Source organism: Dunckerocampus dactyliophorus, chromosome 2 (genome assembly GCF_027744805.1).
Source record: "Dunckerocampus dactyliophorus isolate RoL2022-P2 chromosome 2, RoL_Ddac_1.1, whole genome shotgun sequence".
Classification (NCBI taxonomy): Eukaryota; Metazoa; Chordata; class Actinopteri; order Syngnathiformes; family Syngnathidae; genus Dunckerocampus; species Dunckerocampus dactyliophorus.
The window spans coordinates 45,497,215-45,513,492 of NC_072820.1; the positions used below are offsets into that span (position 1 = coordinate 45,497,215).

At 40.9% G+C, this 16,278-nt stretch overlaps 1 protein-coding gene across 6 annotated transcripts in view; it reads left to right on the forward strand.

Moving 5' to 3' along the window:
* Positions 1 to 16,278, forward strand: part of rbfox3a (RNA binding fox-1 homolog 3a) — a 592,196-nt gene that overhangs the window by 477,627 nt on the left and 98,291 nt on the right. For all 6 annotated transcript variants that reach the window (XM_054768103.1, XM_054768106.1, XM_054768108.1 and 3 more), the window contains one exon: positions 14,380 to 14,628. In XM_054768103.1, the coding sequence (XP_054624078.1) occupies positions 14,380 to 14,628 (249 nt within the window). The remainder of the gene's footprint in view (positions 1 to 14,379; positions 14,629 to 16,278) is intronic.

The window sequence follows — 16,278 nt, forward strand, 5'->3', positions numbered from 1 at the left end:
TTTAAAAAGTTAGGTAGGTCAGGATTAAACAGCGTTAACTTGTCATATACAGTATGACCCACGGGCCATAGTTTGCCCATGTCCACAATGTACATGAGGCAAATATTTAGTATACTTGTCTCCTATTACTTTCTTGCAGAAATAAGCATTTAGCAGTCTAATAAAAAGGGCAGCAACAATTTTTTTGTGTGTTTTCAGAATATGAAAACATATTTTTCATAGATAAACAAGGGTAGGAAAGCAGTAATTAAAAGACCCGTCAGGTTAGCTATATTGTATGTCAGTTTTCTGCAACATTTGAACTTTTGCTCACACTCAAGGGATACCATAAATGTAGACAATATTGAACGGTAATGGTTGATTTTAACCCTCCATCAACACAAATGATTCCTGGCAAACTGTTTCAAACAACTAATGGCTTCATACAGCTTAACATTGTTTAAGTTGGCACGCTGTTGTGCAAACATTTTAGCTGCAGGTGTGACATACGGGGTGTCAGGGTGAAAGATGACTCTTCCATTCACATCTCATGCAGTGTCCAAGACCCTTATGTTTTATATGTTTATTTATTGCTATTCTGTTGACAATACATCTCTTTTGGCAATGGTGCGACTTGCAAGCCCTTAGCTAATGTGCCTCACTGGCTCTCATGGCCAATCTTCATTAGTTTTCTCTGTCAGCTAGGAACAATGGCGCTGTGTGTTCTGACTCGTGTCACACGCAAAGACATGGACAGTTGTCTGCAGTGTGTGATTATACTGTATGTTTGTTACATTAAGATAAGTTGTTTTCAGTCTATGTATGGGTGCATCTTCCTTTTCATTCTGGGACTGTGGTAGTGTGTTACACCCTGCAAACACTCATGTAGCTTGGGGCTGAAGTCGGGGAGGGTGCATTAGGTGCTCGGGGTGCCTTAAAGCATCTCTAGCCAGCAGAGTGTTTGTTTAATGGTTAGTAGGGGTGGAGAGAAGCCCCAGGCTACTTTTGAAAATAGCTGAGGAGAAGGTAATCAATATCAGACACCTCAACTTCCCCCTGCTGGGCGACTATGTGTGTGTGAACTGTTTAATAACCCTGCAATTAAGTAACTTTATTTTTTTCTGTCTAATCAAACAAAAACAATCCTTTCTAGATTAGTGTACCTTCTGTTCCTGTTAACATCCCAGCTGTTGTTGGTGTCAGGGCCATGGTGGTAGGGTGGTAGGTGGGCAATGTCTTGCTAAGGAGGCAAGGAGTTTTAGAAATGGCATTGTTGTACCAGTTATACAAGGGAACCTTGGTTAACGTCCAACCCGGTTAGCATGTTTTTTGGTTAACATCCAAAATGTTTGCTAAAATTTGGCTTACGTTTGCCCGCTTGGTTAGCGTGCAATTGCCGCACGTTGCAAACTGTTGTATCTGTGCTTGGTTTGTTTACACAGCCATCTTGGATCACACCTCAAGGCGAAATCATGCAATACTTAGGTCACCCTTAGCCACGACAGCCTGTAAAGCAGGCCCTGACATCTGGACGTACGTGCTCTTACGTGCTGGCTACGTGAAAAAATGGGGAAAATGACAAGAGGCACGCACGTGGCCCGCACGGATTTTCAAACACACAGACAGCACGCAAAGCCCGTAGGAAGAAAATTAGGAATCAAATTATTTTGAATCCTAATTCCAATACCGCTATCAAGAAAGAAGAATGACTTCCAGGATGGCGTCCACGTTGCACTATGGCACTATTTACTGGAAGCCTTCATCAACAACAAGTACCATGCTGAAGACTAACAATGTAATCAAGTGAGCTAATGTTTTGCGAAAGGAGTAACAGTGTTAACTAAAGACCACAAACCATGGAAAGTGTTCGGAAACTGTGGCTGTTGTGGGTCAACGGATCGCGGGGGCTAGCCGGAGCCGGAGTTGTCAGCGCGAGGCTGCTGGATCTAACACAGAGAACGCCTGCAACAAGTGAGTCTGTTGATGAATTGAAAGCAAGCAGAGGCTGGTTCAAAAATCTAAAAAAGAAAACGAACAGGCATACACAGCGTCTTTTTAGTGCAACATGAGTCTAGTAGCATATTAAAAAGAGGATTGCTCCCTTTTTTTGCAAAACTAGTAAAAGTGATGTTGAAAGTTCATTTCTCCATTCATATGTTGTGTTTGTGGCACTGTTTTTTGAATGTAAAACTGTGCATGTTAAAAAGCCTTATACTGCCCCACGAGTGCATTGACAGTAAAAAAAAAAAAGGGACTGGCCTCCAAGCATAATCTACCCCCCCTTTTGCATCATTTTCTGCATGTTAAACTATAATTATTGTCTATAAAAAAGTGTTTTGTGTTCAAATGTGTGGGTGTCTTAAACGGATAAATTGGATTTACATTATTTTCTTTGGGAAAATTTGCTTTGGTTGGAGTCTGCTTTCTGCGATTGACTAGCGACCAGTCGAGGGTGTACTCTGCTTCTCGCCCAAAGTCAGCTGGGATAGGCTCCAGCATACACGCGACCCTAGTGAGGATAAGCGGCATAGAAAGTTGATGGATGGATGGCGTCTGTTTTGGTTTGAGTCAGACCTTCTGGAACGGATTACTTTAGTACCACTGGACTAAATAGCGGAGTTGGTTGCCTCTCTAGTTTCCGGGGGTCCAGGATGAATGTAAGAAAGCACAGGCAGCAGTCAAATCTGCAAGGTTTTTTTTAAGTTCACCCAAAAGAACCCAGACCAATTTCAGGAAAATGATGAGGGCGATACCACAGACCAAGTGGAACCACATTTCTGATAATGATAATAATGCCAAAACCTGTATTTACAAGGTCATAAAAATGTTTTCTGTGTTCTAACTATGAAAATATTCAATTCATAAAGAGGGAATCCTACTTTCCGGAAATACACTCATCAAAGTCGGGTCTAGAATCAATTCATCGCGATAAACGAGGGATTACTGTACTTAGTATTTGTGCTTAATAGCCTGATTAATATATTTTCCTAGCTTGTTTTATATGAATGAATCCAAGAAATATAGAAAGAACAGTTGAACTGTAACATTTGACACCCTTTTAAAGCATTAAATAATTGTTATATGGCTTTAAAATGAGCTTCGATGGCAAAAAATTAAAACGATTTTGGAAATGAGCTAAAATTGCCCAAGGGGTGAATATGAATGGTTGTCTGTCTCTGCACGTCAGCCCTGTGATTGGCTAGTGTTAAGGGTGTAAGGGTGTAGTCACACTAGACCATTCATGCCGTGCTGGACTGCTACTTTGCATGCGTGCAGTTACGTGTGCATGGAATCGTGCTGGGACCAACATCACCTCTTCTCATTGTGCGAAAAGAGTTTACTGTATGTGCTTATGAGCAGATGTCCTTTATCAGGCTTTTTTTTAAATCGGACTCAGTAAAAATCTAAAGTCATATTGTGCACTGAAAACACATTCTCTCAAAAAATAACTAGTGATGAGGAGTATTTACTTCTCAACCTTCCTCATTTTAATAATTTCCATTAAAAAAAAAACTGTGCAAGCAATGTTTTTTGTAGCATTCTAACATTCTTAAAGTTGTGTAAATGTATAAAATGTGAACCCGCATCACAGATACGATTTAACATTTTTAAGTTTCTGTTATTATGGATTATTGATCACAAATGTACAGAGAAGCTGGCCACCTTTAATAGTAAAACATAAATAATGATAAGACAGCAATGACGTGTCTGCTGTCCGTTACTTCTGGTGTACAGTCGCTACTTGGCGGTTCGAATTTCACTCTTTTTTTTTCACGATTTTTTCAAAAATGTATTAATTAATGAAGTATGCTGTTTCACGGTTGAATATTGTCTATTATTAGTTTAAAAAATATGGATATTGAAGCAAATATTACACATTTTTTGCCTAAATTAATAATTTTCAAGCATAATGGCCCACACTTTGAACACCCATGCGTGTTCCGCCAGCAAGCCGATGGGTTGCCAGGCGATGAGGGAGTGTGTCCAAGCTCTACTTTCTTATCACTGTTGCTTGTTAGGGGTTGGATTGCATTATGGAGAGGTTTATACAGCTTTCAGACCCACATTGCACTGTGGTACAGATGTAGAGCTCTATTCGTGCTTGCCTACGCGGCGGATACTTCACTTTTGTTGACCGCTGGTATTTAATTACAGAACAAATGCATGACGCAAGAAACACTTTATGTCTTTCACTTTTAACGCTCACCCCTACTCGCTAAATATAGTGACCATTTTGCTAAATTGTCAACATATGAGGTGTGTTAATTGTGAAACTTTGTTTGCCTATTTGTGCCCTGCCCGGCTGGCGGCCAGTCCAGAGTGTATCCCGCCTCTCGCCCAAAGTCAGCTGGGATAGGCCCCAGCATACCTCCGTGACTCTAATGAAGACTAGCTGCATAGAAAATGGATGGATGGATGGATGGATGGATGGATGGATGGATGGATGGATGGATGGATGGATGGATGGATGGATGGACGGATGAGGTGTGTTATGAAGTTGGCTAAAAAGAAGCGCTCGGTGATTAAGATTGCAGTCCGAACATCTGTGTGTTTTGATCTGACAAATCTTAAGTAAGTTCGATCAAATATAGAATTACTGCAGCTTAACTTAAAAAACTTAAAAAACTTTAAAAAAAGCCACACTGACGTTGGGAACACAGGTTGGTTAGGTTGAATTGCAAGGTAGTGTGCCTAAAGCACTGAATGTGCGGTTAATGCCTGGCGCACATCCACTTCCATATTAGTGTATTATCATTCATAGTAGTGATCCCAGAGTTCACAGGCTTCTGGCTGCCCTCATCATGTTTTAATCTTTTGAGATCTTGTGACATGAGATGCGGAGACACGTCTAATATGTAGTATTCTACACTGGTCACTAGGGGTCAGTAATGTTACTGTAATGTTCGATGAGACACACAAACGCCAGACTTGATTGCGGGAACAAGAGGCTTTTATTGCAGGTTTGAATTATCCCACGTTTTAATTATCTCACAAGTTCTCACATTTTATTCTCGACATCCCTTGTTGATTCAATTTAGAATGTGTCACAAAAAAGACGCAAACGTCAAATAAAAAGCACATGCATCTGCATTGTCTTGCATGACATTACAAACTCCAAAGTTTTTGTATGAATTTACTGTACTGTACTGCTTTTCTATGAAATCACTATCAGCTATGCGTGGGTGTACACATGTGTAGGGGAAATAGAGACGGAGACAGCCACTATATGACATGTATGTCCCTAATGTGGCGCTCAAGTCCAAGCAGACATGATGCGTGGCGCTCTACTGAGCTGAGGACAAATCAAGTCGCGGGGGAAGGACTGAGACGGGGGCTGCATGATGTGAGGAGAGATGGATAGAAGAATGGAGGGAGGGTGAGAGAGGGGTGGATAGTATGATGGAGCTGATAGGAGAAATCATTTACCAGCACAATTTGTCGACAAGGATCTGGGGATGTCTCAATGTGTCAGCATCTCAGTCACTTTGATGGATGATGGAAGTTCAGCATCTCTAACACTATCTCTCCCTCACCCTGGTCCTTTCCCGACTGTCTTTTCTGCCTCAAACCCCCACCCCCAGCTGAGTGAAACCGCCTCCCATGGTGTGAGGAAGTGTATCTGTTGGCACATTTACGAGATTTCCTTGTTATACGCATGTGCGGTAGCGCTAGGTGGCGGAACTCGATGAAGGCACACGTGTCGTCATTCCACCGGTACAGCCGCGCTGTTGTCATCACTGTTGGTCAACATATTACTCACGTCAAGGATCGCCAAATGCGGAGATGTTATTCAGAACGAGACAGAAGCTGACGATAAGTAGTATAAACCCTTTACTATCCACTGAACAACGAGCAACAACCGCTTAGCAACGGTTGCTAACATCAGTCGCATGACCCGCAAAAACTGAAGAAAAACATGATGACACAACCAAATTAATCAAAACTCTGCAAATACATAATCCAACAACTCCAAAACATTTGTGGGCAGGTTGTGACCTGCACGTTCACCATGCTATGGAAGAATATCGTAAAATTACCATTTTGATTTCAATTCTTTACGTTCTGACTTTTTTTACTACTGATTGCATTTATTTACATTTTTTTTTACGACGAAAATATGAGTTGCAGGATCCGCCACAGTAGACTACATTAACAACTACAAAATGTGCATTTCATTTAATATTTATGTAGAAATAATTCAGTTATTTTTTGTTATTTATTTTAAATACATGCAGTGGTGTGAAAAAATGCTTGCCACCTTCCTGAGTTCTTATTTTTTTGCATGTTTGTCACACTTAGATGTTTCAGATCATCAAACAAATGTAAATATTAGTCGGTGACAACACAACTGAACACAAAATGCAGTTTTTAAATGAAACATTTTTTAATTAAGGGAAGAAAAAAAAAATCCAAACCTACATGTCCCTGTGTGAAAAAGTGATTGCCCCCTAAACCTAATAACTGGTTGGGCCACCCTTAGCAGCAACAACTGCAATCAAGAGTTTGTGATAACTTGCAATGAGTCTCTTACCACGCATCTTTGCAGAATTGTTGTAATTCTGCCACATTGGAGGGTTTTCCGCCTTTTTAAGGTCATGCCACAGCATCTCAACAGGATTCAGGTCAGGACTTTGACTAGGCCACTCCAAAGTCTTCATTTTGTTTCCAGGTAGACTTGCTGGTGTGTTTTGGATAATTTTCCAGCAGCAGAAGTTTGTTTCAGCTCGAGGTCACGAACAGATGGCCAGACATTCTCCTTCAAGATTTTTTGGTAGACAGACCATTTATCACAGCAAGTCTTCCAGGTTCCTGAAGCAGCAAAACAGCCCCAAACCCCCAAACCATCACACTACCGCCATTTTACTGTTGGTATGATGTTCTTTTTCTGACATACGTCTTCGAAAAAATTCTACTTTTATCAACTTTTGAGTATTTTCCAAAGGTCTTGGGGATCATCAAGATGTTTTCTGGCAAACCGTAATGTTCTTTTTGTTCAGCAGTTTTTGGTCTTGGAACTCTGCCATGCTGGCCGTTTTTGCCCAGTGTCTTTCTTATGCTCATGAACACTGACCTTAACTGAGGCAAGTGAGGCCTGCAGTTCTTTGGATGTTGTTGTGGGGTCTTTTGTAACCTCTTGGATGAGTCGTCGCTGCGCTCTTAGGGTCATTTTCATTGGCCGGCCACTCCTGGCGAGGTTGATCACTGTTATGTTATTGCCATTTGTGGATAATGGCTCTCACTGTGGTTTGCTGGAGTCCCAAAGCTTTAAAAGAATGACTGATAGATCTCAATTAATCTCAGTTAAGTTATGTTTTAACAGGGGGGCAATCACTTTTTCACACAGGGCCATGTAGGTTTGGATTTTTTAAGTGTGACAAACGTGCAAAAAATAAGAAATTAGGAAGAGGGCAAATACTTTTTTCACACCACTGGAGAAGCGGTATAGAAAATGGACGGATGGATGGATGGATCGATGGATGGATGGATGGATGCATATTCCACTTCCACTGTGTCCTATTATATTGTTTGAAAATGACTGTTCAACAGAGAAGTTGTTTTTTTCTCATCATTTCAAGGATGGTATTTCAAAATAACACATTTTAGAGCTGCAATTATATTACTGTGATATTTTTGCCCAAGGTTATCATACCGTCAGTACGGGCCCATGTCTATTGGAATGGAATCAGGGCTCATATGTAGGTGTATGTGCTTGTCTGCAGCATGTGTATTGATCAAAGCCTATTGATAGGGTTCCTTGTTTGAGTTTAGCTGAACTTGCCTCAGGCATCAACTCCATCCTTGCATTGACTACACATACATTAACAAAAGCAGAATCTCAGCAATGACTGATAGAAAGGGTGGGATCCACATAGGAGATTGTTTTCAACTCTAAATTTTGTAATATTTTCTCAAATGAAGAGCTTGAAATTGAGCATTGTTGTCAAAGTACACGACTGTACTGTACAGTCATTACCAAAAGAAGGAGAGTTGGGTTTTTTTGGATAGTGTATGTAATGTGATGGCACCACGTCAGGATAGCTGTAAATTTGTCAACCTTTTAATTTGAAATAGTTACAAGGCACTACCACTGCGTCTTACAGGCAAGACGCTCAAAACACTGCATGAACAGTTCAGCGCTTCCTAGTTCTCTTCTTCTACCAACTTATTTGCTAAAAAGTAGCTCTAACTCAGCCCGCAGAACGTCACTGCCCTCTATAGCCCACACTCTAAACAGCAGCTCAGAACTGCCGAATACACCCCTCGCTACAGTAACATTACTGACACCTAGTGACCAGTGTAGCTAGCTAGCAATTCAAGTCGAGAATTCTTTTTGTCCGGCAACCAGGTTCAACCAAACACAGCCATGAATGCAAAGCAAAGCGAAGAAAGTGACACTTTCACAACAAAAACACAATAACACAATAAAATTGTCGATTGTTTTGTGATGAGTAGTGTATGTTGTGTTTTACTGGCAGTGATAGCCATTTATAGCTATCAGCTAGCTCCGTGCACACTGCACAGAGCTGAAAACAAGTAACAGCGATTGTTGTTTAGCTAGCAATTTGGCATGAAAACCCATATTATTATAGTGGTAGTAGTGACGTTGCAATCAAGGATGACCCTTTATTGTTGCACACTACAACAGATACCACATTAGCCACAAACATCTTGTGGGTTTTTGACATCAGTTTCAAAACATTTGTCCCTGGAATTTTTCCGAAGCATCTGACGCGGCAAATGGCGTCTTTTGTAAATGTCAACAAGCTTACTCCGTCTCCTTGACTGTTCCAGCAAAAGCCTTCAACACAACAAGCAGTCATAATGTAAAAAAAAATGAACAAAACCCAGAAATTCATCCAGAACTGGACCACAACAACTGAGAAAGCTTTGGAGTGAACAATAACTTCTGGGTGGGAAAGTCTCACGTAAACGTCACTTGCTCTTTGTCTAGTCCCGGAAGAAGTGACAAAATGTGTCCAAAAACTGTAAATATTTCAACATTCGAGCACAGGTCTAAACACTGTTATTTTTCATGGCAAAAATAACAACATTAACTTGTTTTGTTGTCATGAGCACTTTAAATGCATCTTCTGAATGCCTTGTATTTTCATTCATTGAGCCATATTATGCTTGAAAATGCTTAATTTAGGCCAAGAATACATACATGAGTACGTATGTAACCCCTCCAAATGGCTTCCCCTGAATGGCAGTGCGTCAGGTAAACACATGAGGGAGCTAGCTCATTTCCAAAAGCTTATTGTTAGCCATTAGCGCTCATTTAAAAGCCATGTATCAATTCTGATGCGTTGATGGGCAGTTAAATATCACAATTACATCGTTCTTCAAGAAATTCATATAAAACAAGCTCTTAAATTTCAGCAGTGAGCATAAGTGGCTCTGGATTCTCCTGGGATAACATGTTTGACTTGTTGTTTAGAGATATCGTTCAGTATTAGCTTCTTAGCATTCTTTTAACTGTTATTGACACCTATGAATAATTCAAAGTGACATTAGTTTTATCTTTGCTATTCAGTACCGATAGGCATTTTAGCGCTAATGCTACTTAACTTGCTAATGGTGTGTTTATAGATGACAACACTTTGTCTTCCTGTGTGTGTGTTTTTATATGTAGTATAAATTTGCTTTAATATTTTTAAAAGCCAGTCATCGATGCAAAATTGTGCAGATGTAATTTTGCGATGGGGATTTTTGTGAATTTAGCATGAGTGCTTTTGTCTTATACCATTATAAATTCTGAATGCTTATTAGCTAACTTTAGCTGTAATCAGTGAAATTGTTATTTATGTTTAAAAACTTATTGTATGTATAAAAAGTAGAGACATACCTTGCAGAGGCTAAGAGGTATTGATAATAAATGGATCCAAATGTCCCTTTCATAACTGGTGCTTTACCTCCATCTTGCTCCTGGCCACTTGTTTTTGTTCTTCGTTTGTTCATGAAGTGAACAAAGTATACACTAAAATGAGGCTAAATCAGCTTTCTCTGCCTGCAGAGTCAATGGCATCTCTCAGCCAGATCCACAACAGTCCGCGAGTCATCGGCAAACTGCTTTGTTATGCTTGACGGCATCAATGTCTATGCATGACAATGGCCAACTTCAATACCCCTTATCGATTGTAGAAACGGTTAAGGTCACAGCCTCGTCCTTCCTCAAAAAGTTGACAGGATTGATTATTACTTTTCTTTAAAGCCATATTCCATCAGGTTTTGAGTCGGTGTGGAGGAATGGGGGCTTGCTAATATGTCAGATAGATTCATCATCATTGGTTGGAGGAAATTAGCCTGGACAAGGGTGAAAGAGCCTGACAGGAAAAAGAGAATTAACTTACTAAAGCAAGTGAGGAACATGAAGATAAAAGGGACAAAATACCAACACTGCCAAGTGGGGTATATTATCAATAATTTACTGGGATCTCCCATTTGTCATAAAGTAAATGCTTCATCATTAATTCCCATTTGTTTTCCTATGTGTTTTTTTCTTATTTTGTGTTGACTGCGTTGACTTACAACAAGGGCTTTCACCATTTCACTTTCACTATTTCTTGAGCTTGGTGGGTGCAAATTTTATTAGCACAATAAAATTGATACTCAAATCAAAATATCAAAACGATGATAATTCAGTTTTCTTTATACTATGAGCTAAGCTATGCTTTGAAATACACTACTTTTTAAAATTTTCCAGACACATTAGGTGTTGCTGTACAAAGTATCGGTATTGGTCCCGACGATACCAGACTGAATTTTACTCAGTATCCTATCGGAAAGGAAATCAGCGGTGTTGCACATCATTACGCAGAATAAAAGTACACAGAGAATATAAAGCAGTGGTCGTGCCCTTCTAGAAAGTGAAAGTTAAGTTTGTGTGAAGGTGAACGTTAAGCTTGTGTGAGAGTGTGAGACCAATGCATCTTTTCTGCCTCTTCTCCTATTTTTCCATCAGCCATATGTACGTGTTGCGCAACTGTGATTGTGCTATGTGAGCGGGTGTGTCAAGAAGGCCTTGTATGAGAAGCTATTGGAATGGCAATGCACTGTGGTAATAGACTGGGATGTAAAGGTGTAATAATAATATGTAAAAGCACAAAAAAGTATCAAGTTGACTTTCGTTTGAGTTGTAATTTTGAGCCCAGTGCAAACAGTCCGCTTAAGTGTGCAGACATTAACAGTCTACAAATTCTGCATGTTCAAGTTGACCACTGTAATATTAATACATCAAGCCAAGAAAACACTTTTTCACAGCTCTTGATGTGAATGATTAATGATGAGGATGTAATAAAAGTCTTTAGGCAAATGTGCATTTGGATGGCAAATGACAGAAAGCCATTAAAATTCTTGCAAGTGCAGGCAGCTAAAGTAGACACCGGTCACACAAAATTCCAATTAACCTCTTAAACTCGCTTGTTCAAAAAAAACAAAATAAAATGACATTTTTTTGTGTATGTACAAGGTCTACATGGATGACCTTGGTATCAAAGTACATAAATATAATAACTGAGAATATCATGCAAAAATTATTTCATTTCCATAAGAGACCATTCAAAGGCTCAGGAAATTTTTGCAGTTCATTTGATGATTGGGAGCGTGAACCAGTAGTTTACAGATGCAATCCCTTACTGGTCTTCCCGGGGGGGGGGGCTCTCTGGGCTGGCTCTTGGGGCACTGATCTTTGTGCTGCCTGCCCCTATGGGCCTGGTGGCCTTCTGGCGGCCGGGGCCCGGCCTTGCTATTTGGGGCGGGGCTCTCTGGGAGGTGGAAGGCGGCCCCTTTCCTTTCATGCACTCTCAGTGACAATCACACGCCCACACATTCCTGCACCTTTACATATATATGAAGTCTTCCTCACATACAGAGATACCTGTACATATGCACACTCACAGTACATACGTACTTCCCCACATTACTCACTGAGTTAACCAGGGTGTTATTATGTTGTTGGTTTTATTACAGCGACGGTGATATCAGCAGTATGACTATATATATATGTGTGTGTATGTGCGGTATATATGTGTATATGTATATATGTATATATATATGTGTGTATGTGTATGTATGTATATGTATGTGTATATGTATATATTTTTTTTTTTACAATGATGTGCATTACAGTAACTTTGATTCTATTCACTATCATGGATCATGGATTCATTACTACAGTTATGTGTGACTGTTTCAATGCGGTATTATCATGGTGATCACGATCATAATTCATCATTTCATGACTGCTATTGTGTGCGACTGTTTCAATGCAGTATTGTCATTGTGATCACTGTCATAGTTCATCATTTCATGACTGCTATTATGTCTGATTGTCATTGACAGCTTTGTCATTGTGGTTGTTGATATTGATTTGTCCTTTATCCTTGTTCGTCTTTATAGTTGTCACGGACATTTATTTGCTGATGTCGTTCTGTATGTTTCTGTTGTTCTGTCACAATTGTTGTTGTTGCTGCTGTTGTCCTTGTCTCTTGTCTCTCTTTTTTTTGTTTTTGTCCCCTCTCGCCCCCCCCCCCCCCCCCCCCCCCCCCTGTTTCCTTTTCTCTTCTTCTCTGTCCCCTCCTGCTCCGGTCCGGTCGCTCCAAATTTGCTTTATAACAAGCATCAAGGTCGAATAAATTTTGTATGACAGGGGAAGTGTATATCACACTTCTCTCTGGCAGAGTAAATCTGTTGAGCACTTGACGGCATTTAGGTATACAATTCTATCTGCTTTAAAGGCTGGACAGGACAGGGGTAAAAAAAAAAAAAAAATACAGATGCAATCCCATTACCCCCTCTACCGGGGGTAGCATGGTTAAAGTTCTTTACTGACCAAAATATGGCCAATGTCATGTGACACAAGCAAAAAGGAAATGGGAAGTAGAACTTACATATCTTAAATAAAAAAAAAAAAATTACGACGTCATGTGCTTAATGGCAACAAATTTTGTGTGACATTATAGCATATGCCGAACCCTGACCTCCAACCCTAAAGGCCCAAACATACTCGTGCAGAACATACTGTATATGGAGTGCACAAAGGTCTGCCCGAACTCAAGGCAGATGTCTACAAGTCTGTGCGCTCAAATTTGACAACTGCGCAGACTCTGCTCCGTGCACTGGTGTCACACAAAACACTGCTCGGCATGTTTTGTCACATGGACCCATTTTTAAGGTGACACCGATCTGCATCCGTCCTCTGTGCCAATGTCCACGGTGACCAATGACTCCCATAATGCAGAATTAGCGGGGTTGGGCGTTGAACTAGATTGTTATCAGTTGAAATTTTTCTGATGACATTCGAAAGTATTGAAAATGCTTTTAAGCATCAATACTGCTCACGTCCTTCACCAGCGTGGCATAGTCCCCTTCCTCGTCTCTTCTGAAATTTAATGGCAGCACATACCACCATCTTATTCCACTGCTTTGCAAAGCAAGTAGCCAGTGTAGGACGCCATGACAGAAAAAAGGTAAACAATTCTCACTGATTGTGGGCAATGTAGTGTTTTACAGAAATCTATCCATCCATCTTTTTTCTATGCCGCTTATCCACATTAGGGTCACGGGGGTATGCTGGAGCCTATCCCAGCTGACTTCGGGCAACAGGCGGGGTACACCCTGGACTGGTCGCCAGCCAATGGCAGGGCACATATAGACAAACAACCATCCACACTCACATTCATACCTATCGCCTGTCAAGCTCATGCTCCATCCTCCAACCCTCATTGTAAACGAGTCCAACTTATTGTCAGCAATGCGGACCAAGCTCTGACATCGGTCATACAGGGAGCGAACACCCTGAATTAGGTACCCGATACTCCCGGAGTACTTCCCATGGGATTCCTAGAGGAACACGGTCGCATGCCTTCTCCAAGTCCACAAAACACATGTAGACTGGTTGGGCAAACTCAAGGACCCTCAAGGACCCTGCCGACAGTGGACATTTGGTCCACAGTTCCACGGCCAGGAGGAAAACCACACTGCTCCTCCTGAATATGAGATTCAACTGTCTGGCAGATCCTACTCTTCAGAACCCCTGAATACACATTACCAAGAAGGCTGAGGAATGTGATCCCACGATAGTTGGAACACACCTTTCTGTCTGCCACTCCAGAGACACCTGCCCTGATGTCCACACAATGTTGCAGAGTCGTGTCACCCCTCTAATCTTAATATTGACAATTTTGGTAATACTTCAACCTTTAAGGCATTTGGAAGTTCGGGTTCGACTGTACAAAATTTATATAAGGTTTGTTTGTTTTTTTCACTGTCAAATCGCAAAAATATTTTTAACATGCCCTTCCTGCATTCATAGCCATACATCGAAATCGACACATCGAGTACATACAGAACTTCTAGTTATTCTAATTTGAGTACCTTTTTTTCTTGATTTCTCTGCAGGGTAACCAAGAGGCCCCAGCTCCCCCTGAAGCAATGGCTCAACCCTTTCCACCGGCCCAGTACCCTCATCCACCCCAGAATGGGATACCTGCTGAATACGCCACAGCCCACACTCACACACCAGCTGATTTCACAGGACCAAACACGGTGGCGGAACACGCCCTGACTCTGTACACGCCGACACACACGCAGAGCGAACAGCCTGGGAATGACAGCAATGCCCCCACCCTCACAGCCAACACGGTAACGGTGAGTTTCCATCGTAAGCCTACTTCAAAATCAACATGAACCATCATCCAAGAAGTATTATTGGGAGTAACCATTGAGGTATTGCTTGACAACATGTGTCTGTTTTGATGGAGCAGTTATCTTTTTAGGATTACCCGACACATGTAATATGCAAAGCCTGCATTTTTTGTTGAACTTTAGATGCATAATCCCCAAATCATGATGTAAAGGCGTACCACATAACGAGTGGAAGACATTTGAAGACACTTGTGATGTTTTATCTTGGGGCTGTCGTGTTAATGCCGGTAACTCATTTAATAAATTACATTAACATTTTTGCATAACTATCAAACTACACGTCTCTGTAATGACGGCAAATGGAGGGAAGTGTAGCGTCTTGACACATCAACGTATCTGCATCTCCAACTCCGACATATCTTCTTCAATCTTTGGAACGAGACTTTCGCATGGCCACCACACTCCCGCAAGGTGATTTCAAGAACACTCCGAAGTCCAAACATCACAACAACATTGTTATTAAGCGTGTATGTGCGATCTAGACGAACGGAAAAACAAAGAAAAAGCGATATACCGATATTGTCCAGCACCGATATTACCGATATTAATTTATATGCATATAGCTAGCAGCACTTCTCTACTTAATGATGTGTGTGAAGCTGGTGATTCATGCAAACATCCAGTGATGGCAAACAGGGAAATAATCTGTCAACCTTGTTCACTGTAGTCTTCTCTAAAGCACTGCGTTCAGTAATACGAGCAAAGTTTTCCAACTGACTTTATATCACCAGCCAAATTAGAAGCAAGCAGACGAAAGAAAAATAAAAATACAGGCAGTGACCGATGCAACACGAGCCGTGTTACCTTTAAATACCATACAAACCGAAATAGAGGCAAGCTGAGGAAAACTGGGTACTAATTTGAGCAACATGAGCTGGAGTCAAGCCACGGTTTGTGTGTGGAAGAGTGAGGCACCGTTCCTCTCCGGCTGCAGCCTGCAGCAAGTCTGTCTGGGAAGGGGCGGTCGAGCATGAAGAGTGAATACATAAGTAGTTATCCAATGAGGATTTTCCTTCAGCACGAGTCCGGATAATGACGAGCTGTGCTCGTTTCATGCTCGTATTCGGTAAAAATGCATTATCCGAAATGGATACTCGGTTAAAGCGCTAAAACGCACAGCCCTAAAAAAATACCATATTTATTTTATTTACATTTTGTCTCAAGAAAACTCATTTAAAACCACGACCAATGGTCAATATGTCCTACTATCAACAAGTAAGACAGGTTAGACGTAATAAATTCACAAATAAGGATGAAATAATGCTGGCAACGATACAATTTGGAAAGCTGCGCATTTATCTGTGGCTCAAACATCAGAACAAAGTAGAGTATGAAACTATGGACAAATACAATCAGTGAAATTATAAACTGGGCTTCGCACATCACACACAAACAAAACATATTAGATTAGAAGTATTAAAGGAAGATGCCTTACCTCCCCTTCGCATAAACAACGCTTTCATTGCAAATTGCAAATTGGTGAAAGTTGGAAATAATTCCAGACCACACACATAAAGTACTGCGCTAGCAAGCTGTTGCTTTGTGGAGAACGGCATCACTCGTGCGCCGATATCATTATTGACAGAAAAACCA